The sequence below is a fragment of the Erpetoichthys calabaricus genome, chromosome 8 (genome assembly GCF_900747795.2).
Source record: "Erpetoichthys calabaricus chromosome 8, fErpCal1.3, whole genome shotgun sequence".
NCBI classification, from domain to species: Eukaryota; Metazoa; Chordata; class Cladistia; order Polypteriformes; family Polypteridae; genus Erpetoichthys; species Erpetoichthys calabaricus.
The window spans coordinates 72,365,772-72,392,867 of NC_041401.2; the positions used below are offsets into that span (position 1 = coordinate 72,365,772).

The following is a 27,096-nucleotide window of genomic DNA, read 5'->3' on the forward strand; positions in this document are numbered from 1 at the left end:
AACTTGTAGTGGTGTATTGGCAGCAAAAAATATAGAAATAAATTTTATTAGGGTTTCAAAAAAACGTTAGGGGGGCACGATTAAAACTGTCATGAAAACTTGGGTCGCAAATACTTAAAGGTTGAGAAACGCTGGTTTAAGGTTAAGGGAATGTCTTATGCTCTGTATTGTCTATCCTGTTCTAAATAAAGGGAAGGCTGGTCAGGGGAAAAAGCTAGTTTCTTTTAGCATCATCATTTTTAGATTTTGGTTTTTGCTTTGATTTTTTTATCTGCATACAAACTTTGAGTTTGATTTGCCCTTTTATTTTAATAACCCTGCTACATATGACTGCTGTTTCTCTAATTGGCCTAAATAAAACTCCACCACTCACAGAAATTCTATTCCATAGCGATTCCCTTACTTTTATAGAAAGATTGAATTTGTTGAAATGTAGTATTTGATTTATTTTTAGTGTCATTTTGTGATCACATTTTTACAATATATGCATCTATTTCGGGGTTTAGAACACTGAGGAACCCAGAAATAACATTAATCATTCATTTTAAAGCAATCTGAAAAAATACAAAATATTTATCATTTTGCTTCAGCACCATTTTATTTGACCTTGGATGCCATCATTTTTTTCACTTTTGTTGTAGCGGTGGATGGCAATGCTATGGGTCAGTCCAGGGACACGATGCATGTGTCATTAGGGCTGAAGGGTATAAATGTCAGCTCCATACGCTTCCTGGTATCAAAGATTGGATAAAAACGATGTTGGTGTGTAATTTTTGCACTAAAACATTTTTTCTGGTCAACAATCTTGTTTGATACTTAGGTCCTTGATATTTGTCTAACATTTCAACTGTTGATGACAGATGGGTTAAGCTTTTGGTTATGATTTTAGATTCATTTTTTTTAGCTATGTTTCATCTCCTGATCCTCTTCAATACAAAATTCTCATTGTATACTTCCAAATCATTACAGAAATGAATCTGACAGACTGGAGAAATACTGCTTAGCAAACTCAAAATACTACTGGAGTGATATCAGAGATTTGAAATTTTATAAAAAACAAAACTCTGCATACTGAGATATTCCTTAAAAGGCTGTTGCTGATCCTTTCTCATTCTGTTTTTCTACTAAGTAATCTGCTGTAGCACCTGCCACTTCTATCTGTTTACTCCTGACCACAAAAGCAGACACCAAAGTGTTTAGGAACCTTATGTATCAGCAGTGACATGCACAGCACAAGGCCGTCACATTATACTGCAAACTGGAGTTTTTGTTTTCCTCTCCTCGATTGTTAACTGGGCATATCTTTTGTTAGCCAGAAGTTCTGACAACATGACTTATATTAAATTTTATGAAAAAATTACTGATATCTCTGTTGTTGTTCATTTTAATAACTATAGTACATTTTGCATGGTTATTTAGTTTTGAAATGTTGTGTTAAAGTTGCAAATGTGTTTAAGTGCTTAACTGGTCTTCCATAAAAAGGTCTATACAAGGCAAATGTGAATGAACTGAACTGAGTTGAGCTGAATTTAGACCCGATATTGTCCTACACAATGCAACAACATTGTACATAATTGAAGCAATCCCAGTCATTTACAAATTCTTCTCATATAAATAAAAAAGCCAACATCTTTTCACACTGATGCTTCCACCTTTCATAATAAAAAGTCAAAGCAGCAGAAAATAAGACCTTTCGGTTTAAATTAATTTACACTTGTTACAAAATACTGTACCATGAAATATCATTCTAAATGTTTGCAGAGGTTTACTCTCTCAACAGCATTTGCTGCATAACCAAACCAGAAAAGGTTTTGACAGAATAGAAAATGACCTGAGATATCAGTATTGCTAAATAAATTAATACAAATATCAAATTTGTCTTTGATTTAATTAAAATCACAACACAGAGAATCCAATACCTGGGTCCAGTTAATGAAAACATGATATAAAGCCAAAATGTCAGCAGGGTCTTTTGCTGCTGCAAGAATGAATCAATTGTTATATGCTAAAGTGCAAGTGAGAAAAAATAGCTTCAGCAAGCAGTATGCAATGTTGGTAAATTCAGAATATAAAAGGATAAAGTGTCTTGTATTGCAAAACACAAAGTTAAATAATTGAGCAGAATCTTTCTCAGGTTTCTTTTATTATTTCACCTCTTCAGTGGTCAATTTAGTTTAAGCAAATAATCTTATACTCACAAGCACTCTATTTTACAAAAAGAAGAAAGGTTATATTTGTGATGGCAAGGTCAGTAGTCCACCTTCCCACTGAATCTTCTACGGTTTAAAATTTGCAAGATAAGGAAAGGGCTTTGAGGAAAGGACTAGGCATATAAAGATCAGCACAATATTAACACCATTTTGGTTGATAACATAGGTATAAAAGACTTAGGTGATGAAGGCATATAAAATAAAAATAATGTTGACAAGAACTAATGTTTAGATTTACTGCAAAATAATATTGTCAAGTCAAAATCCAATCAAAGATGAAAAGCCAGTCTATAGAAAGGCATTCACTCAAACTGAAAAAATTTAGTATTGCCAGTCAAGGGAAACTGCGCATCACTGTACAGTATGCTTGGAACATGCAAACTCTACACAGACAGTGACCTGGATTGGCCTGGAACCTAGACTCCTAGCAGAGTAGGATAACACTAGACTGATTTGGGGGGGGGGGGGGGCCTTGTCTCAAAAGTCTTGGAATAAGGTCAAATTAAAGAATGGTACTTCTCAGTATACACTACATAACTGGAAATGTGTGGTTCCTTAGAGTTCTGCCTTGACTTCTCCCCTTTTATGGCATCAAACTCTGTCTCTCATGCTGCAGTAATGAGAGCAGAGATGACACACACACCCCATTACTGAAATACCGAAAGCACACCTCTTTTCCCTGAAGGAAATGCCTACACAGCATCATAATAGGTATGTATCCCCAATACTGGCACAGTACTATCTACTACATAAGAAAATGGCAAGATCTGCATGTGTGTGTGTCCTGTCCTTAACAGCACTCAGATTGGTCAGTTTGGCTTTGGTGTGATTAGCTAGTTTGGCTTTGCTGAAGCGACTGAAAGAGAAAAGTGTGAGATACAAGAGGAGGATTAAAGGCATAGGAGACATGCTGAGAGTCACATTCAAAGGCATGAAATATAAAAGGCGAGCAGAATGCCTCAAAATGACAGAATCTGAGGAGCAAGCTTTACAGAAACACACTTAGCAGAGGGAAAACCAGTCAAGAGAGGATCAGATACACATGGATACGGAGGAATGGTGAAGGTATACATAAGGCAAGAAATATCAGATATTATTAAATTTATCCTATTACCTGTCATTGACAGGTAGTGTGGCTAGTTAAACATATAAAACTTGAACTGAAATCTGGTTCATCCTAAGCTAACATTCCATATCTTTCAGATGTTACTAGGTTAAGTTTGGTTTGATTATACAGATTTTTATCTTCAATGAGGGAAATGTGTTTTCAGAAGGAATGTACAACCATACAAAACATATTTGAATTTCTATAGATACGACATACCAAGTCATAAAGCAATAAATGATGTCCATTGTTAGAATTACATTATACAAGAAAGATTCCTACAGACAATAATATTGAACACTAATAATTTTGAATGCATCTGGGCTCTCTATAGCCACAGGAATGCAAAATGCTTACAGTACTGGAATTAAGAGCTCTTAAATCTTTTGCTTTCAGTCTTTGTAATCTAAATATACAGCTTGCTTGAAACATCTAGAACTTTGGAAATAGAAGACAGCAGCTGTATAAAAGAGTGCTGGTGACAGAATTCAGTAAGACAGCTTCTGTAATTTACTGCTAGCTTTGACAATGTTTCTTAGCTATTGTGTTTTGAATGCAAAGATTTACAAACCAATATAAAACAAATATAATGACAGATTCAAAAAAGCCTTAGTAAAGCATGACATTATAGTTTTGTCTTATCAATTTAATTTTCTTTTACAAAAACAGCAGTTTATGTGCTTACTTACTGATTTATTCTGTATTCTGATCAAAGGTCATCATATTACTAACAGTTATGGGCGTGGTTATCAAACTACTGCAATTTGCCAGGTGAGAGTTACCAGTACCACATGTGAAAATGATTATATCAGTTGTATTAGGGGTGTAACTTCAGCGCCACAATACCAACTTTATATCTCTGCTGGCATTATTTCACTCCCTCACCTTCGTACTTTCTGGTGCTGCATGCAGTAGGGCTCAGAGAGCAAGAGACTGTTAGCCCACTTTTTCCATTTTACAGAGAAAATCACGTGCTAATAATATAAAAGGCCTACCTCATGAAAATAATTATTTTCTTAGAATAAAATTCTTCTGCTTGGTTTTCATTATAGACATTGCACTACATGACCACGCACACAGCCTCCCCACACAATCCACCAAGTGGGGAGCAACACTCTCATTCAACATGAAGGCTCTATTTCCTTCAAATGCATGTGCTAGCCTCTCTATTCTGCAGGCATGGTGCTGTTGCATCATCTTAAAATGCTGTCACTATTACATTAGTATAGAATATAAATATTCCAAAAGCTATAAGTGACGTCACACTCACAATGCCCGGAGTGGCATATCCTTTGTCAGAAATCAAATTCCTCATACAAATACAAGCAATATAGAAAGTTGTTACTATTACTTCATATCTGGCAGGTGGCTTTTCCCAAGGTGACACACAAGACTGAATTATAACAGCACCATACCAGGCTAACTAATTGAATATTATTCTATTCTATTCTATTCTATTCTGGTCTTATAAAATAAAATCTTAGACAAAGAGAGTTGTTCCTGAGATCGGGGTCATCCTTTATGCCAGCTATGGTTAACACCCAAGCATGGAGAGAACTGCAAGATATGTCTCTCCTTGCCCACTGCTGCAAACTGGATTTATAAGCCACCAAACCAACTGACCTAAAGAAAGTCTATTACGGTATATAGTTACAGTATAAAAATGAATAACTATTAATCACCAGAATCAAGGATAGACCCAGAAAAATCTATGGATACTTTGGTTTTGTCCTCCTGCCTCCCTATAAGCTGATTTATACTTTTGTGTCAAGTGTACACTGTTGATACACCATAGCCACGCAGCCTCTGATAAATGTGTCTATGCCTCGTGTTAATGTGAACCCTACGCAGACCCCTTATACTTTGATAAGCCAGTTTGGTAACTGTGTATTTTTACATTTATGTTCTTAATCATTCACCAATCTTGTGTTCTATAAAAACTGTCAATATGTGTTTAGGCATGTGCGTACGGTGTGGTGTGATGCAGAATTATAAAATGCTATCAGCGACACTACCTATGTGCATAGCTACGATGTAGGCTCGACGCAGATGTATAAACCAGCCTTAAACCTTCACATGCCCTGCTGTCACCCTGTCAAGATCATGTTGCTTTTCCAATAAAAGGCAGACCAGGGATTAGATTTTATTAATCAGGCTGAGGTAGAACATCAAAATGACGAAAAAGGAAAACTTCAGAGGCTTTTCAGAGGCTGTGTGGCTATGGTGTATCAACAGTGCAGGCTTGACACAAAAGTATAAATCAGCCTATAGGGATGCAGGAGGACAAAAGGACTAAGTAGGACTAAGGAGGGGCCAGTCTTTAAGACTCTTAGAAATCAGCATCTAGAACAACAGAATAAGATGAGTTTGAAGTAAAAAAATGAGTCAAAACTGCCTTGAAAATAAATAATCAGATTACTTGATAATAAAATGTGTTTCTTTTTTCAAAATATACTTTAGACAACAATACAGCACTACCTTTGCCCTTAAATAAAATGGCTGCTTATGACATAATCATGTATATTTTGCCACAAAGAGACATGAGGCTAGATTTTTATGAAAAATTAAAAGTAACTTTTATACATAAAATTAGTTACAAAAATCATTGTAAAAATTATCAAAGTATTAGACAGAAGATCATTAAAACAACAATACATTCGATACAGTAAGGTTTCTACTCACAAACTCAGATGACTAGGAAGTCTTTGTGTTAATCTTTATACTGTAGCTAATTATTAGTAACATCACTTTCTGTCATCTGAGCCTAACAAGTTTGTAGTTCCCAAAGCAAAACGGTGGAACCCAAAATAAAAAAAGCGGTGTTGTGGGAAGACTATAGGATATTTTAAAGTTATTAAATAAATAGGTGTTCACAGGAAAAGCTAAACTAAAACTGAACAGGGGATGATAGCAACTATAAAGAGCTTGTAAAATCCTAGACTAAAAACAAGTAGAGTCAGAATACTGAAAAAAGATATAAAAAAATGTTCAAAACTAGAACACAAAGCCAAAGTTTGAATGCAAAATAAAATTGCAAATACATCCTCACTTCATCTTGTATTGATTGCACTTGACTGTAATAATTAGTTGACATTTTTTTAATCATATTAATCCAGAAGTTTGGATTCCTGAGGTTGTATGCAGTCTGCCCTCCACATTAAATAGGCAAAGCATGAAGACATAATGTGTTAAGTGACCAGCAACAGGCTAAACTCAAAATGGCTGAATTCATAATCACATGACACTAAAACAGTAAGAAAAAAAAGTTCAATCGTAAAACTTTGAATTAAGAATCACAGTATGTTTAGATTTTCAAGGAAATAATGACAGAACCCATCTCATCCCTTCCAGGACACCACAAAAACAATAATCTACAGAAAACATACAATTTGTTATTGTTTAGCCAAGATCTCATCCCTGGCTCATGTACTTTCCTTTTTGTCTTTTTGTTTTCCTTTTCATGTTATATGTACAGTACTTAATAATATTTTGTATGATGTATCTAAGCTGTGCTGAGCCTCAGGGTGCAGGGCCACCTGATGGTACAGCTGAGGATCTGTCTTCACTACAGTTTAAGAAGAGGTAGCCCATGCAACAGCTGCATCATCATCAAGATTGTTCTCCTGTTCTTTGGGTTGCTGTCTTGCCATTTTGGTCTTGAATTCCTTGGTTTTTGATTTCTGTTGTTAGATTTGGAAATGACATTGTACTCTTTCAGGTTTGATTGGGAAACCTTTTTTCTGTGCTCCTGCCTTTATGGTTTTTTTCTTGTAAGATTTTTTGTAAGAATTTTCATGGACCTTTTCCATTCTCCTTTATTGGACCAGTGTAGGCCATATGCTTGCATCTTGAGTTTAGGGCTAGGCTATCTGAAGTGGTGAGGCTTACAGTCTAGGTTCAAACCTATGGTAGAATGTAGGTCTGGCTTTTGACTTTGAGGCCCCTTTTTAATATTTGTCAGCATGCAAATTACAACACATTGCACTGTCACCATTGTCTCATACTCCTAGTTCCTCATGCAGCTTTAGCACTGGTCACTGTACTCTTTGAGTCTCTGAAAAGTAACCTACTACTGAAGACCAAGGAATGCACACCAACTAGACTTTGTTGTTTGCTCCCGTAGTTATACATAGAACCATCACAAATAACCCATCCAGTATTTTAAGCTTTAAAAAACACCAGAGAAGAACATAAAAGCCATGTTTATTTGATCCTGTGATATTTGAATTGACTTGGACAGGTGAAAATCTCAGCACAACCTAATTCTTATCTATCTCCTGTACCAAGGACTAAAGCAGCCAATTGATTTAATAATTTTCATTTTTATAGCACCTTTCAGAATTACAACATTTACGATGTCTACTGCAATGCAATTAAATCACAAGGAGAGTCAAACAAAGCACCAACATGAGCAAATGCTCACGGGAGACCTGTATGCCTTGTTGTGGTTATAAGAAAATACGAAACAGACAGTCAGCAAACAAGGGTAGATTAATCTGGCCTCATCACCTGCTAACTGTTATGATCTGTGCCTCATGTACATTGATCGTAGCTTCAAGCTCTACATGCAAACATCTGATCCCCACACTCTTTGCTGAAGGGTATACAGTGGAAGTGCGTAACCTGTCCTGCAGGAAGTACTGTATTCTTCATAAATACTATTACCATAGATAAATTAAGACTCCTGACTGGAAGACTAACTAACTGCTTTTGTATTTGCTGTTTTTACAAGCATCTTAAAAATCTCAGTTTGCTCTATATTCTATTAATATGAAAAATTCTAGGGAAAAATCATGACATAAGAAAGACAGTCAAGGCAGAGGTGCTGAACAAGCATGAGATGTTTTTTGTCAAATAAAATGAAAACATTAAAATATATGTGTTGATGTATTCTTCAGAAAATTATAACAGCAAAGGGATTTCATGCTACAAATAGTAATTAAGCTGAAACATGATGAAATGAATCATAGAGTGTTAAAAAAAATCAAGTAAACTGAAGTTAATGTACTGTATAAGAATGGACTCTTTGTTCCATCTGAAAGCCTTCTCAAACAAAGGATGAAAAGTAATGAAGAGCACCACTTGGAATGCAAATTACACACAGAGACTTAAAAATAAAGAGTTACAGATTTAAAATACATTCATTTCTTTTAATTTGATAATTTAATGTGACTCACTTCAAATTAATGTGAATCCAAAGTGAATTAAAATTAAAAGGCTGGTGTAGAACACTTACCAGGGCAGTCGAAGGTCTAAGCGGCCCATTAGGCAGATCAAGTGTCTGCATAAATTGTACTTTGTCAATAGCTGCTTGGATTGCATTTTTATTTACAAGGCGTTCGATACTGTGGAGACGCTGAACTTCAATAGGCCTTCGCTTTTTGTTAAGTATCCAATCTACTTTGCCATTCAGGTGATATGCAAGAGTCTGCAGAATAAAATGCAGATGAAGAAAGCAAATGCTTGTGCATATCCCACTACGGTCTTTGACTTGGAAAGGCAAATTTTGGCTGTAGCCATTTAGTGGCTTTACCTCATGAAATATGAAGTCATGATAAACTCTTTCTTGTTTGAAGGCTACACAGCAAGGATGGTCTACCAGTAGGGGTTACAGGGATCATTTATCAGACCACAGAAGAAATGAAGTGAATAAGCAGATAATAAACAGGCTTTGCACAAAGAATTGCTTGGAAGGAAAAATGTAAAGGTAGACATATTCATCAGTTATTCAGTGATTGAAAAACATAACTGGGATGTGCAAAAAAATTCTGAATATTTGAAGCAGATATAAGGTGGGTCCATTATGTTCACTGACTGATTACGATAAACTTACTGTCTTATGATAGCTTGGAGAGAAGTATCAGAAAAGAAAGATTAGCGATCCCAGCAGGAGAGTACTAAAATGACAGGCACACAACGGGATCAGTTGTGTTTAGGAAGTAGAAGGAAACAACATGAAGGAGCAATGGACCATAGTGATGAGGACACAAAGTCATCTTCTTACTCCATTCTTCAGCATGTTTAATTGATGTCATTGTAAGGACAGGCTGATAAGACTTCTCAGAATATCATGATCACCCCAGTTTGAAGAGATCACAAATTATTTGCAATACAAAGAAAAATGAAACAGCTGAGGAGTGATTAGACAAGCAAATTTGAAAAATAAGGGTGATGTAGTGAAGGCAAACTATGTTTATGACTACCGTAATAATAATAATAACAATTTATTTAGGAGACACCTTTATTCAAGTCAACTTAATCAGAGATCATCTTACTGGTACCAGTGCTAAATACAATTGGTTATAGGGTTCAAACGTTCTTACATTAAATTCCGGCTTTGTTGTTACTTATGAGACTAAACAAATTTCAACACAGGAAAACTGTGGCGAGTAAATTGGTGTCTTCTGAACAAGCATCTTTTGTTAACTTTCAAAAATCTTTATTTCCCAGGTGCCAGTTTGTGTATCACTGTGGTTTTGAACTGATTTAAACCGTATTCTTGTGTGATTGTTTGCTTATGGAACATTTGCCAAGCATAACAAATTAAACCATAAAATATAAGAGAGATACATCATTTTATATACTTATGACCAGAATGAGGAGTACTAATCACAGAAATGTGAAAAATATTAAGAATATTTCAGCATTTTAAAATATTATGATAATGTTCATATTTTCATAAAACTGTTCTCAAAATTATTACGATTTTTACTTCAAATAATGCAGAGCTTTCTCTTTAGAATGGTGTGTTTTGGTAAGTTTATACACTGTGGAAGAGTAATTTTAGGGTAGCATAGCATTCATCTTAAAGAAATAGCATAAAAGGTTAATAAATATCAGAAACCTTTGCAGGCATATCAGGAAACCAGATTATGGTCAAGTGAACAACAAAATGTACTGAAAGAAGACTAAGAAATCAGCAGATGCCCTGTAAAACAACCAGAATGGATAGTTGTTATATGCACAGAAATTTCAAGGGTGGTGGCTCAAATCAGAGGTATAAGAAGAACCAGAATATAATATAATGGACTTTTATTTTATATAAGTCATTTAGGTCTAAACCAACAAACCAACCAGAGTAAATGTATGCATTGATTGACAATGTATGTAAATTCAGTAGTTTATAAAATTAACATCTATTCTTTGTTTCTCTGATCAGTCTGACCATGCTATAACGGACTGCTTTGAAGAATGCTCCCTCCAAGACATTTTGCAGAGGAGTAATTAAAACACACAATGAACAGATTTCTCCAGTCTGATTACTGATTTGGGCTGCACGGTGGCGCAGTGGGTAGCGCTGCTGCCTCGCAGTTGGGAGATCTGGGGACCTGGGTTTGCTTCCAGGGTCCTCCCTGTGTGGAGTTTGCATGTTCTCCCCGTGTCTGTGTGGGTTTCCTCCGGGCGCTCCGGTTTCCTCCCACAGTCCAAAGACATGCAGGTTAGGTGGATTGGTGATTCTAAATTGGCCCTAGTGTGTGCTTGGTGTGTGTGTGTGTGTGTGTCCTGCAGTGGGTTGGCACCCTGCCTGGGATTGGTTCCTGCCTTGTGCCCTGTGTTGGCTGGGATTGGCTCCAGCAGACCCCCTTGACCCTGTGTTCGGATTCAGCGGGTTGGAAAATGGATGGATGGATGGATGGATGGATTACTGATTTGTCCTGTTAAAGGATGTTTCTTATTTCTACCACAACACATCAATGACAAGTATATGTACAAACATGATAAATAATGCGGAGGGAAAACTCCATCACGTAATCAGCCATTCCTTTTACATCTCAGTGTAAAATGTAACATTTTTTCCAAAGAATCATACGTTGTGCAATGGATTCTGCTTTGAGGCTGGAATCTGTACATTGCCAGCTATATGTTGCGAACTACTGAAGCTGACCAGGCAGAATTCACAAAATGAAAACATTCTTTTTGGACTGACTCTTTGTTTCTGTGACTGTTCAACTGAATTATTCATTTCTTCATTTCACTTTCTAAACCATGTTGGGTAAGAGCCTATCTTTGGAGCAAGGGAGGAATGAAATTTGCACAGCATGTCAGTCCACCACATGGCAAAGTCAACCTGACTCATACCATGTCAAGTCAAAGTCATAAATTAAACTAATTTAGATGAAAATTTGTGTAGACATAGGTGAAGATGTGTTTGTAAATGATCCCAAACCCCTTGACCTGTGAGGCAGTGCTGTCCAACCTCGGTGTCACCCAGTCTGACATGCTGCATATTTCATAAAGAAGCAAAGTCTGCATGCAAAGTCAGGATCTTCCTGCCTTCTTTCATGTCTACTATTTTTAAAAACTTGACTATATTTGAGGCTGTCTAAGCAACTACTGTATATTTTATATTTAGGATGCTAAGGTAGCCATTCTTCTCTAAAGATACTGTGATAAACCAATTACAAGATTATACAAGGGACACTAATCCTTAATGTTTGTACCACCTAATGTTTAAATTAAAGGACTGTTCTATTAAAAAAACGGCAAAACACTTTGAACCAGCAACCTTCGATAAAGAGATATATTGTTATTTTTACAAAAGAGATAAATCATGTTGCATTGCATTATAATACAATGGTGGTTTAATATCTCAGCAGTGAACCAATGTATTGCTGATGAAACATTTTGTACTCACAAATTCAGATAAGAAGTATGTTTTAGAGTCATACTCCGAAGACATATATTACACCTCAAATCTCCTTATTTATTAACTGTCATTTGTTTCAAATGAAGAGGGCTCGATGATGCAGTGTTTAACACTATTACCTCATGGATCCAGCACCCGGGGTTTGAATCCTGGCCCTGTCACCAGCATAGTTTGTATGTCTCTGAAGGTTTTCCTCCAGGTATTTTGGTGATGCATTGCATAGCTAATTCCAGATTGACTCTCTGTAGCTATGAGCAAGACAATGTACTGGCACACCATTCAGGTTTGGTTCCTGCCTTTTGAGAATTAACTAGCAAATTCTATCTAAATTGAACTAAGATGGTTTGAGAATGTTACATTATTTCAAATACAATCACCTTCTTCATTCTGTAAAGGGGTGATGATTGTAACATGATGACCTGTGAGTTAGAAGACTGAGCACAGTCAGGTAAGATGAGTATGGGAAATGGGTTTGAAACAAGAACAGTGGGCATAAGGTAAGTGACATGCCTGACAACAGCATCATCTCAACTGTTTCCACCTCTGTTGCCTCAGAACAACCTAGGGAATCAGAAGGCAGAATCATATGCCAAACAAAGACATCCTTAGAAAAGCATAAATTCAAATTATACTTGCACTATAATTCTCACAATGCCTGTGTTGTTTTGTTTATATCAGCTGAACAGAAGATGAATGAATACTCAAAGTCTGAAGAGCTCCCTGTGACGATGCGGGTTCGGCTCCATGCTCCCATCTGCTGTCCGGGAGCCCTTGAACCCGTCACGGTCTGTAATGTTACCGATGAGCTAAGCAGTGAGGCAACAACATAGCAAGGGGATGGTACAAAAGTATGAAGTGCCTTTATTTAAAATCCAACAACAAAAACAAAGTGTTCAAAATAAATAAGTGCAGTGCTTTCAAAGTCTTCAAATAATCCATAAAACGAAAGTGACACGTGAAGGTTTAAAACAAATAGAAAAATCTTCTAAAAACAACGAGGTAAAATAGCACAGGAAGCAATCCTTTAAAAACACTAAGCCCGGTGTCTTCTTTTTACCATGGCGGCTCCCCTGCTACTCCCATCTGGGATATTCAACAGAAGAGTCGCCTACCTGCAGGTACAATTGCCTTCCACTCTGGTCCGGTAGCCCTCCAATCCTTGGCTACGTCGGGCTCCAAACCAGACCGAGACTTTGGTTATTACCCCAGCGGCCAAGGTGCTCACGCTGGGGTTAAACCAGCCCAAAGCCTCCTCGACTCCCACTCCTGTCAAAGGTTAGTCGTCGCCTCTACTGGTCACTCCAGCTACTTAATCGCTCAGCTGGAGCGACCCCTTCCTTCAGCCCCCCTGAGTGTTGGCCAAACACTCCCCTCGTGGGCTCTCCTCCCAGCTGCCTGCTTTCTCTCATGTGAGCCTGCTCTTGCTTGCTCGCTCTCCTTCCTCACACCGGCTCTCTCCACCTGCTTCCTGTCTTCTCTCGCTACCTCCCATTCTCTTTCCTTCCTTTACTTTTTTCTTGTCTTCTCTCTAGCCGATTCGCACTTCTATATATCGAGAGGGTATAGCAGCTGCAGCAAATTAGCAGTCCCAGGAACAGTCACGGATATGGGCAGTCTTTCACCTGTGCACTTAGGTGAGAAACGCCCACATCACAAATCGCCCTGAGAACTGCTGCAGCCATACAACCACCACACCCCCTCACTAAGCCGCAAGCGCAATTTATTTTAAAACGGGCCTTTTAAACAGGAGCTGTGGACCTGCTATACCACACTCCCCAATAGCGCAAAACCTGGCAGAAGATCAACCATATCCTACAACATTTCTGGTCAACTGATCCAATGGCATGTCACATGAACCAAAAAATCTGGGCAAACAACAGAAGCAGTATACAGTGGACGAAGGTAGGTCATCCAGAACTGCATTAAAAAGAGGCAAAGCAAGGTGTGGGAGAAAATTCAAAAGTGCAGACAGCAAAAGGGAACATTAACATCTGACAGCACTTCTAGAAATGGACGTTACAGTCACTGTAAGCACTGCAAAACCATACCAGCCTCACCCACCCAGAGAACTGTATTGCCTCTTGAGAGAAATGAGGTACCAGTTCATGTCCACTAAAGAAGACGAAACAAGTAGATGAAGAGATACCACCAATTAACTTGTACCACTATGGTTAAGATTTGGACTTAAAGGTAAAACGTTTGCTTTTATCCCTTTCACCGTAATATACCTCAGGCTATGCCCATAGGGACACATAGTGTGACAATAATACAACATAGACATCATAAAGATTTGGGGCAGTCACCCATATATTGTTTTCCCAGCTGCAAAAGTTTTTTTTTAAGCACGATGTGCACAGAACAGAGTCCACAACTGAACTGACTACAATAGACAAAGTTGGAAGCTTTAAAGGTCCGTAGAGGAAATGATGTCATCAAAAGGGCCCGAACCAGAAGTGACGTCAGTAAAGGGGCCGGCTTCAGAAGTGATGTCAGCAAAGGGGCCGGCTTCGGAAGTGACATCAGCAAAGGGGCCGGCTTCGGGAGTGATGTTAGCAAAGGGGCCGGCTCCGGAAGTGATGTCTTCTGATGCGCTGGAACCTTGCAGGATTTCCCGGAAAAGGTCTGTAGGGAACTGAGAAAGACAGTCAGCGCACTCCGACGCCCCCTGGTCAGATGTTTTATTACCATTACTCAGACCCTTTAGCTGCCTCCTACTTACATGTGTGTGACAATAGATACAGGAGAAGTATAAGGGAATACATGCAGGCAATGTAAGTTAAGAACAAAAGCTGTGTAATGGTTGGATTCACAGTGAACATTATGTTGCTCATCATCAGGTCTCTTGCAATTATAACTTCCATCTATCCATTTTCCAACCCGCTGAATCCAAACACAGGGTCACGGGGGTCTGCTGGAGCCAATCCCAGCCAACACAGGGTACAAGGCAGGAACCAATCCCGGGCAGGGTGCCAACCCACCACAGGACACACACAAACACACCCATACACCAAGCACACACTAGGGCCAATTTAGAATTGCCAATCCACCTAACCTGCACGTCTTTGGACTGCGGGAGGAAACCGGAGCTCAGCTATTCATTAAATCAACTTTTAAATTTTGGAAAATGACTGGTACAGGATATAGTGTCATGAGGGACTGCCTAAAAGAGGTGGAAGTGGTATTGGTAATAAATCTTTGAGTAAAGTATTAAACACTGATATAATAAGTACAATCTAATATAAGTCAGAAATTTGGAGGTTTGACTTCACAGTGGTAACAAATCTTAAATATAAGTGGTAAAAGACCTCCATTTTGACTTCAGCAGAAGACTCTAAGGGTACAGAATGAAAACTTTTATGCAAATCGTGTCATAAGTTCAAGGACAAAGAAAGTTGCAAAGTTAGGAAGGAAAACTGAGGGATAGATAAACATATAGAGAGGATAAAAAAGAAGTACAGAGTTGGTAAACTGCTAAGCTGTGGTGTGTAGGGCATGAGGAACAAAAAAATCTGAATGGGTAGGAGATGAGAGCACTTTAAGAGAGATAGAGGAAATGAGGCAAAGAAGGAGGCTATAAAAGAAATGGTTGGAAATGGTGGTAGATGATGCAAAAAGATGGGTAACAGCTAAGTCTTACCAAGAACACTTGAAAGAGGAGAAACTAAATTAGAGTAGCAACAAGAAAGCATGGGTAAAATCAGGTAATGTTCATAAATACCATTGTGTATGCACTTATATGTGTGCAGGTGTCACCACATAGCATCTGGGTCACCACAGCTTCATCTGTTTCCTAATTATGGTTATAATGACAAACCAAGGAAGAATTTTTGTAATATTAATATTTAACTAAATGAGGAAAGGAGACTTCATCATGTTAATAGCTTTGAAACAGCTTCTTTATTAGTACTGTAATACCATTTCACAACTTTCCTTACCATATCTGGATAAAGATAGAAGAAGATGTAGTGCAAAATGAAAGTACACACTGAGAATGTAACAAAGAAGGACATGTGAATCACTAGAAGGTTCAAGCATGATGCCTTCAGCAGCACTGAAACCAGAAACTGAATTAAGAACTTTTACATTCTTTCTTCATCACCACTTTTGTTGAATACAGGAATAGATGTCTTGTTTCTCCAATAATATAGAACTTTTTTTTCTTCTTCTTATGCCTTTGGTCATCCTCTTGTCCAGTCATCTCTATGCTCAAATAACACATGAATATTCTTTAACACCTTATTTATATTTCGGAGAAACCCCAAACCAGTTGTGTCTGCCTTCTATTTCTTTCTGCATGCATCTCCAACCTAACTGTAATGCCCAAACTAGCATTTAAATAAAAAAGCATTCCAAATGTACCTCCTGGTCATACTTCAAGTCAAGAGGCTTACCCAAAATATCCCTTTTAGATATTATACTGAACTCAATGAGAGGACACATATAGCATGAGTAACTCCACTCTGGAAACACTCAAGTAAAGCGACCCAAATATCAGAAGTAAATTAGTTAAATTCTCTATGCTCATTATATTTTGGCCTTTATTTTTTGTCAGTTTCGATATTACTAGTTACATTGGCTCTCCACCCTCTACTTCAATTCGACTTAAACTCCTTTTGACATTCATTCAGCAACTTTTCCTTTCATCTATTAACACAACAGTATTTTTGAACTCTTGACTGTTTGCAACCCTGATATCTGGATTCCATTTTAGTTTCAACTTTTTCCTGGATGTATTTAGATGGCTATGTTATTTTCTCAGACAAAAAAAAACTTCTTATGAAAGAGAGATACCTACTGATTCATGGCCATATGCACAAATCCAGGTGCCAATTTAATGTGCAAGGCATAACTTGGTCTTTTCAAGCACACATGAACTTAAGTGTGGTTAGTAGCACAACTCTTGAAAGAAAGGTAGGCATGGCATGATATAATAAAACTGCAATGTTTTTTAGTATGTCTGTCATCCGAATGTTAGTCAAACTTAGTCGGCAGATGGTTATATATAAAAGAGGAAAACTGAAACAAGCAACCTAAACCTAAACATAATCACAGAAATCACATAATCACAGAAAGAGCTTGACAGGAAGAACAATGCTTGAGCAAAGAGTCTCAGTGAAGCTGTGTCTTCTAAATCCCATCATGTGATTCCCACCTGATTAATGTTTCACAGATACTGATTGGAGGGACAAAGAACAAACCGTGGACCAAAAATGTGGATAGGGATAAGAATCTCAGTCAAATCCTAACAGAGTTTTGAAATCAATTTTACTGGTAAAAAACACCAGATTTAATATGAAGGTGAGCTTTTTGAGATTGTTTTGAATACATTTCCCTTATTTTTAACCAGTACTCTTAAATTATTTTGCTGAAAGGGTTCTGCTACTTTAAATTTGTCAATGCTTTGAAAAGTCTGAAAACCTAAAGAAACCCACTGCAATGTTCTTCATTTATGTCTGAGCAGATTGTTGAATTAGAAAATATTCTTCAGGGGTGCAAATGGTTGCTGTATTTCATTCTGATTTAATGAAGCTGCATTTTAGACCCTTTAAATTAAAGCTAAAGGGGAGCCTTCAGATCAGTATACTACATTAAAATACACCACCATGCTTTCAGCAGGCTATCATGGATATTTTGCTTTTCTGTCGATTGAGCTTTAAAATATAACCTGCCTACCTCAGAAATCTAATCCACTTCAGCAAAGTGTTTGGTCTGTACAAATCCATAATAGAACAGTCCTGAAGTAATTTTTACAATGTAGAGCATCAGAAAGCTTCCAGAGTTAACAATAAGAAAATACATGGGCATTTAATAGCACGGTCAAATACCACAAATTTATCTACCAATAAGTTCTTAATTTACAACAAACCAACACTCTGTATCACCAAGTTTAAAATCAATAGGTCACAAACTAAATTGCTAGAGACTTTTTAAATTATTTCACGGTTATTTAGCTTTCCTCTATGGAAAAGATTCTGGACAGTACAACCTTGTTAAATTCAGCCTTAAATAAAATTAGCATCATGACTTCATGCTCCAGCGCATACATACAATCACACTATAACAACAACAGCATCACAGGAATGGCAGTGAGTCCTTTGCTCAGTTCAATAATATCAGTAGCACAGTCAGAGATAGCTGAATGGATACATAAAAAACAAGAATAATATATTTCAGTGTTAACACTGTAAAAAAGTAAAAATAAAAAAAATGATCAAACAAGTGTCCCAGATGGATGAGGACCCTACCCAGCTGGGACGATACGATGGACAATACTTCCCCTGGGGCACAAGGGGGCAGCCGCCCGGGTCTGCTTATGGGCCACTGGACCGGACTTGGGACATTTATCCCTACCGGAGGACGTGGTCACCACCAGGGGGCGCCCAGACAGTTGTGAGGTCCCAGATGGCAGCACTTCCGCCACACCAGGAAGCGCTGCCGGAAGAATTCCCAGGGGCACCCGGAGTGCTTCCAGGGACTCTCTGGACTCTTCCGCCACACCAGGAAGTGTCATCAAGGGGAGCACCTGGAGCTCATCCGGGTCAGTATTTAAGGGACCGCCTCCCTCCAGAAGAGGAGCCAGAGTTGGGAGGAAGGAGACGAAGCTTGTGAGGAGGGGAGAGGCGGTCAGAAAGAGAAAGAAGGAAGAGTGTTGAAGGAAGGCATTGTGGTGCTGAAAGAAATAAAAGAAGTGTGTTTTGGACATTCTGGTGTCTGTCTGTCTGTGACCGGGGGCATGCTTTCCACACAAGATAACACCCTGAAACCAGGTCAGTCTTTTTATAACAGTAGTGGCCAGGATATTGAATAAATAGGTGTAACACACGTGCGCATGGGAGGCAGCTAAAGGGCTCAAAAGATGGTATCTCCACGCCAGACCAGGGGGTGGTAATGTGCACTAATCCTGTTCTTCTGTTTTATTTACAGTGGACATAATATTTTGATTTTCTCATCTTACATTAATTTTATCATCTAGCTGTCATTTTTCGCCAGTACAGATGCATAATAATGGCAATATCTCTCTCTGTCATTTTAGATTTTTAGTTGCTGTGATGCACATGTTAGTGTATGGCCTGTCTTTAACATGTACATACATGTCACCTCATGGGGTGTGCTCACAAGTATATGGCAGCCGTCATATTCAAGGGTGTGTTACATGCTTGGTAATTGTCTGTACTTTGTTTCCCTAAAAAATATTATTTCTTGCCAGAGGAAATTAACTTCTGGGGCTTTTTTGTAGAGGTTTTTGCCTTTGTTTTGACCTCAAACGTGTCTATCTATTCCCTTTAATTTTTTTGAAAATCTTTTGTCCTGCAGTGTTTTGATATCAGGTCTATCCAGAATGCGCTTCTTGCTTTTGTCCTAAAGTACCTCTGCCTAACATATCTGATTCAACCTTAAGGAAAGATCAAAATGATTACATGAGTAATGTTGCCAAATAGTAGAACAATCCACAGAGCCTGCTGTCTGACAAGAAAACCCAGTTTACTTAACTAATTCTAAATTAACATACTAATCACAATTAATCACACAAATACTTTGGCTTGTGAAATAATTTTTAACAACGTGTCCCACCCGGCATCCCTGCAAGGTTTATAGAACTGAACATATGTGTGCAGTCCTCTAGTGATAAGCCCCTCACATCAGAGCTGCTATACATCTAAGGAACCAGGATGCAATGGGTTACATCTGTCCATTGAGCAGCTCTGTGGTGAAAAGGCTTATTAATTTTTCATTGTATTTTCTCCCTTTCTCAGAAGCCTCTTAACTGACTTTTCTGCTACACTATCCTACAGCCTCCTGCTCTCTTGATTTTGCAGTTTTTTTTTTCTTCAGGGTGGCTGGGTTGCATCTGAAAGAATTTTTTATGACTTCCACAAAAATCTAATATACACTAGAACCCACTGACCCTTATAGCAGGCACAAAATGTTTGTCCATTTTCACAATCTTGTAATAACGTACACTCAACGTGCCAGCAGATGTACAAACACAGCTTCCCCTGAAAACAAAAAAAAAATTAAAAGTGACTCACATTTGGTGTTAAGCAGCTACAAAATGGCCTCAGGATGAAATAATCATTTTGAATTATGTCAGATTTAACTTGGGAAAATCAGGAGGCACAGGCTGCTCCACATACACCCTGAGGCAAAGATGACAAAGTCGTTATTTTTAGCCCTGTGTGGAGATGCCATGGTTTTACTATACTGTGAGGTTAAAGGATGAGTTAAGACAGTATTGCATTTCATCAATCCACACCCTTCAGTTACTACAGTTTCTGAAGTGTCTTGGCTTTCAAATGAGCCATCTGATTATTTTTGAGGCTTCAACTTGAAACTCAAATCCAGTGTGAACAATTATCAAAAGACTACACTCTGTATTTGAAAAGATCTGGAATGGGGCTCCTCCAGATTTGATTTTTCTTCTTTTAAGGCACCCTGGGGTGCTGAGAATACATGCAAGAAGAAAATAGAGGGTTGAAGACGTAACTTAAAAAAACAACAAAATAAAAAAAGGAAACACTATCTTATGTAAAAACAGAAAAAAGGATGAAAAAGGACTGCTAAGCAGGTTCTTCTGCATAGCTACAATTTGTTCACCTTGCTATATACTGTGCGTATCTCCAAATATGCAATATAGCAATCTGAATGATAAATTCAGGAATGTATAATTTCAAAGGTAAATTCTATTTTGGGGGGCTTATTTTATGCTGACTCTTAAAGAATAGTACTTAAACAGTGAAAATGCATAAGGAAAGTTGCTTGTTGAATCTACAAGAAGTAACTTGTATGACTGAAGCAATATCATGGAGGTGTTGAAAATGTGCATGAGCAGCCCCTAATCATGACCTGTTTTTGGAAGAATGGATCCTGAATTGTGCCATTTTTAGAAAAGATAAGAGAATTTTAGCTTGGTTAATTAATTATCAGTTTTGCCTTTGCCAGTAATTGATTAAATAATTTGGTAAGGTTTTGATAAGGCCCCTACCTTATTTTCCTTACTTTTCTCTGTATGAGGTGGTCTCCAGCCATTAGACTTATATCAACGTAATTAAAGCACACTTGTTTTAAGAAGGAGAATACAGTCATGATTAGGTTAACAACCTCTTGACTAATACAATAAACAAAATCAAATAACATTGAAACATCATCATAAGTGGTTGTATTACAATATTAATATTTTTATTGTTTTATATTACTGAATTGAAAGAATGAATATTAATTTATATGTTGTGTATATTATGCTAATGTTAGGTTAGGTTACTTGAGATGAGGTTAGCTTAATGTAGTTTACGTCAGGTCAGGTGTATACTTGACATATCGCAGAGAAAATGACACAAAGGCATGTCCCTGAGTGCTGCTGGTGTGCAGCTATGGTTTTGCTATGCACTGCACACGGAAAACAGCCATACAGATGAGACACCTTTTATCCAAAGTGAAAATGACATCAGACACAGAGGCACACCCCTGTGTGCTACTGGCCCATGCTGGGATTTAAACACATGCTGTGCACCGAATGCAGTGATGCAGACATGGTGCCTTGTTCCCAAAGTCAACAGGGTGACAATGATAATAGACACTGAGGTATGCTCCTGTCCCACCTCCTTAATATACATCAATACTTAATGACAAAATTGATAACGTACTGGTCATGACATTATTAAGTGAGACACAACTGCAATACAATTTATTGATAAACACAAGGGTTATGAAAAATGATAACTGCATATACTGTATATTGACATAGAAGACAAGATGAACGACAGGCGCAAGACAGATGAGACAGACAAACAGAATAGACTGGATGTTTACTAGTTACTTAGTTCTAATTTATCTTTCCACAGATAAACAGATATACAATACCAAGTAAGCTTTAAGGATGTCTAATGTTGTGTGAAGTTGTTGATTTGGATTTAAGTAGAGGACTTTTCTTGCAATGTGGTCCTTTGTTTGTGATTTGCTGTGCTTTTCTCAGTTAGGCTTTTTGCTGTGTGCGCACCAGTTTCATAGGGAAAAGTATTACTCTTTCTGGCAAAAGATGTTAGATTCTAAAGTTCATTTCTTGAATTAATGGCTGCTTCTCAGTCTTCTCAGACTGGGTTCAATCACTGGCACAGAGCTTGGCAGACAGAGTGGCTAATTGGCTTTTTGGTTTCAGAGAGTGTAAACTTTGAAGAAATGAATGCAGTTAATTTTAAAGGAAGTCATACTCTCTCAAGGTCACTTACAGTTACAGAAACAGTGCCTGCTCACAGGTGCATTATTTTGTCCATCAAAGTTTCCACTCATTGAATTATATTTCTTTGTACGAACTTGGGAATCCTTGTGGTGCCTCCATGTCTCAAGTAGTCTGAAAGGATGTTCAACTCTGATTTACACCTTTGTTATTAGATGAAGTACAGGGGTGACCAAGAATATTAGAGCTGTAGTTAAGCCATTTTCTCAGGAATGCAGGTTGGGGTGAATCTGGATTTTTGTATCCCTGTTAAATCTGCTGTCTTAACAGGCTTTGTGCGTCTGTGTGTCTGTAATAGTCTAGAAGAATGGACAAAGCCCACTTTCTCCTAAACATTGAAATTGGCTAAATGTGATTCCTGATAAAAGCCATGGCAAATTGCTTAGTGAACCTCATGTATCAAGATTCTGAACTTAGTTGTATGTCGAAAACACTGCTTCAGTAATTTCTGAAACCATTAATCATCAACAGTAGAGTTCATTTTCTGCTAGTAAAACATTGAGACAACAGTATCTTCTTGTTTGTCAGCCTTGTTATGTACTTATATTCTGATCATCACAAGTTGCACTCACAGTTACTAACAAAAGCAGATTTCTTGGTAGTTTTGTTACTGAGTACAAGTATGTTTGTAGCTTCTCTATACTTTGCTTTCTGCAGTTTATGAGCTTTTTCAATTTTCTTTTGAGTATGAGTTTGGTTTGCATGCATAATTTAAGGATTGTTGCCTGATCATATTTTTGTTTGTGGCTCCTGATTGTGCCTGATCCATTGCTAACATCTTGGCTGTTTTGACAGTGTTTCTTCATTGTCAGTCTATTTGCGTCACATCTCTAATGGCCAACTTAAAATTTAAAAGAATGATCCACCCAAAAAGGTTTTTATAGGTTATTTATTCTATGTAGTTTGAAGACATGTTTTCATGTGGAACAAAGATAACAAAGTTACTGGTAGAACAGAAATCTATGGTGACCGATAGGGCTGGGTATCAGCACTGATGTCCCAATTTGATTGAATTCAGATTCACAATACCCCAATTTGATTCAATAGCTATTTTATCTTGACTTAATTAGCGCGCATTGATGTATTTGAAGTGGTGGCTTTTTTAGAAATTACTTAACCATGCACAGAGAATATTAATAAAATGTGACAAATTTCAATAAAACTTTTTTGAAGGATGTCTGTATAACATATGCATAAGCATGGAATGACATTTCAGAAGAAATACTTGATTAGAAATGAGCAGTTAACATCAGTTTTTGGAAGATGTGGAACAAAATATCATTGCTCATTTTAAAAATTAAATACAAAAAAACATTTTCATAGCACTGCACTCATTCAGAATTCACCATAATTTAAGTAACAATACGTTTTGCCACATCCGAGTTTACACATATTATGGGGGGCTCCTTGTTTTAATACCATGCAATGGAACAGCGCATTGGAAATGCTAGAAAGGTTTTTGGAACAAAAGCCAGTCATCTCAGTAGTTCTGCATATAGGCAGTGAGGTTGCTCCCAGTGTGTCTGCAACACATCTGCCACAGGTGCCCACTCGTTTTTAATGTATAATTGTCACTAGGAATCTGCTGCCCTGGATGTTCAGCTGTTTCAAGTTAGTACTACTCTCTCCACTAGCCTGAGAGAGGTGGCGAAGCTTTGCTTAAGATCTTCATTTAGCCTAGGCACAATAACTTCACTCAGTTACTTTCTGTTTGTTATAGCATACCGCAGTTCAAAAACCTGTATCATTTGTCGAAAGCTATCTCTTTCAACAAGGGTATAGGGTCTCTTATCTTTACAGATAAAAACTGCTATAGATTCTGTTATTTTATGGGCCTTGTGACCTGGGCTACAGTAAACAATATGAAAATTTCCATTAAAAAATCTCACATTACTCATGTTGCCTTATTCATACGTGAAGTCATCCAGTCAATGTATTCACAATGTCCCAAAGAGAAGTATTTTTACTAAAATATTGCTAAATAATTCAATTCTGGAAAATGTTACCACTTCAGCTTATTTATGAGTAAAGTCATTAATGACTAGATCAAGCATGTTAAAGTTCTCAGCAGTCTTAAAGCAGATATTAGTTGACAGGAGTCCTGCATCCATATGGTTTCACTAGGATACACTGCCTTTTGTGAAGTCCATCATGAAAAGCTGTAACAACACTTAACTCATGATTGCTTAAGCCAAAAGCAACACTCCTTTTACTGAAGATCACATTTCAATTTAACTTCCAGTCATCACACAGCAAGAAATTTAAACAGTAGTAAACCAAGGCTATGAGGTCAAAGTCTTACCTGCTGCCATCTGCATATATCCGGCCAGAGTGCACATTCTTTTCTCACAGGGGCCACTGGGAAGGAATACCGTGATGATCGCCAAAAGGGAGCTGATTGCAAGCAGGACACAGCCTCCTGAGCAAAGAACAGCACTTGTCTGAAAAAAGCCAACAATACACAATGGTGAGATATGCTTTTTTATGAGGCATAGGCACTTCCCTTCAAATAACTGTACGGTCTAAACTGTAAGCTATTTTGTAGTCCAGTTACTTCATCTGTGTAAATGCTCCCTAGTGCATTCTGGCCACGGAACTTTAACTGTATACGTGTACATGTACCTATACATATTTATAAACCATCACACATACTGCACAAATGTTTAGCCTTTAAATTGCAAAGCTGACAGGTCAAGTGATTTGAACAATCCCCCTTCCAATTTAAATGGAATAAAATTTTTTCTGGTTTCTTATCTACTTTTAAAATAATGCTACAAATGTTCAGACATATCTATATACGATTATTACTTGTCATCAATGTTAGCTCTATATGGACTTGACAGAAACTTAATAGCATATTGCCTTAGCTTTCCCACATTCCAAAGCCTTGTTATATAATTCCAGATGAGCATTTTTAGCATACCATTTCTACCAAAGGAAACAAACGCAAAGCAAGAAATTTCTGTATATTTATTTTATACAGAACCTTACAACAGAGAATCCATTCCAAGGTGTTCTACAGTATAATTCCACATGGGGCATAGGCAAGTGAAATGGCAAGCGGGAACAGAAGGTGTGTTACTGGCAAAATGGAAGATTGATGTCCATTGCCTTAACCACATTATAATGCCCTGCAAAAAAAAAACCCTTCTCAAAGCAGAATTTACCCCACACAAGCATATAAACACTCTCACTGTGCTTGCTTACAGTGACCAAAAACCATAAGGTGGTGTCTTTAGAATCAGGAAGAAATTAAGAGTACACAGAGAAAAAATTGTGGGATACTATACAGAGAGAATGGTCCTACTCCATGCAAACAATTGCCATATAAAGCTATTAGACAGGAATACTAACCACAGTTCCACTTATAACTCAAATCTATACATTCTTACAGTGCATCCGGAAAGTATTCACAGCGCATCACTTTTTCCACATTTTGTTATGTTACTGCCTTATTCCAAAATGGATTAAATTCATTTTTTCCCTCAGAATTCTACACACAACACCCCATAATGACAACATGAAAAACATTTACTTGAGGTTTTTGCAAATTCATTAAAAATAAAAAAACTGAGAAATCACATGTACATAAGTATTCACAGCCTTTGCTCAATACTCTGTCGATGCACCTTTGGCAGCAATTACAGCCTCAAGTCTTTTTGAATATGATGCCACAAGCTTGGCACACCTATCCTTGGCCAGTTTCGTCCATTCCTCTTTGCAGCACCTCTCAAGCTCCATCAGGTTGGATGGGAAGTGTCGGTGCACAGCCATTTTAAGATCTCTCCAGAGATGTTCAATCGGATTCAAGTCTGGGCTCTGGCTGGGCCACTCAATGACATTCACAGAGTTGTCCTGAAGCCACTCCTTTGATATCTTGGCTGTGTGCTTAGGGTCGTTGTCCTGTTGAAAGATGAACCGTCGCCCCAGTCTGAGGTCAAGAGCGCTCTGGAGCAGGTTTTCATCCAGGATGTCTCTGTACATTGCTGCAGTCATCTTTCCCTTTATTCTGACTAGTCTCCCAGTCCCTGCCGCTGAAAAACATCCCCACAGCATGATGCTGCCACCACCATGCATCACTGTAGGGATGGTATTGGCCTGGTGATGAGCGGTGCCTGGTTTCCTCCAAACGTGACGCCTGGCATTCACACCAAAGAGTTCAATCTTTGTCTCATCAGACCAGAGAATTTTCTTTCTCATGGTCTGAGAGTCCTTCAAGTGCCTTTTGGCAAACTCCAGGCGGGCTGCCATGTGCCTTTTACTAAGGAGTGGCTTCCGTCTGGCCAATCTATCATACAGGCCTGATTGGTGGATTGCTGCAGTGATGGTTGTCCTTCTGGAAGATTCTCTTCTCTCCACAGAGGACCTCTGGAGCTCTGACAGTGTGACCATCGGGTTCTTGGTCACCTCCCTGACTAAGGCCCTTCTCCCCCAATTGCTCAGTTTAGATGGCCGGCCAGCTCTAGGAAGAGTCCTGGTGGTTTTGAACTTCTTCCACTTATGGATAATGGAGGCCACTGTGCTCATTGGGACCTTCAAAGCAGCAGAAATTTTTCTGTAACCTTCCCCAGATTTGTGCCTCGAGACAATCCTGTCTCGGAGGTCTACAGACAATTCCTTTGACTTCATGCTTGGTTTGTGCTATGACATGAACTGTCAACTATGGGACCTTACACAGACAGGTGTGTGCCTTTCCAAATCATGTCCAATCAACTGAATTTACCACAGGTGGACTCCAATTAAGCTGCAGAAACATCTCAAGGATGATCAGGGGAAACAGGATGCACCTGAGCTCAATTTTGAGCTTCATGGCAAGGGCTGTGTATACTTATGTACATGTGCTTTCTCAATTTTTTTATTTTTAATAAATTTGCAAAAATCTCAAGTAAACTTTTTTCACATT

General features: G+C 38.1%; 1 protein-coding gene across 1 annotated transcript in view; it reads right to left on the minus strand.

Annotated features, from left to right (window-relative positions):
- The window catches only part of LOC114655648 (LHFPL tetraspan subfamily member 7 protein), a 268,732-nt gene that overhangs the window by 164,349 nt on the left and 77,287 nt on the right, over positions 1 to 27,096 (minus strand). The window contains exon 2 of the mRNA XM_028806782.2: positions 24,496 to 24,634. Within this exon, the coding sequence (XP_028662615.1) occupies positions 24,496 to 24,634 (139 nt within the window). The remainder of the gene's footprint in view (positions 1 to 24,495; positions 24,635 to 27,096) is intronic.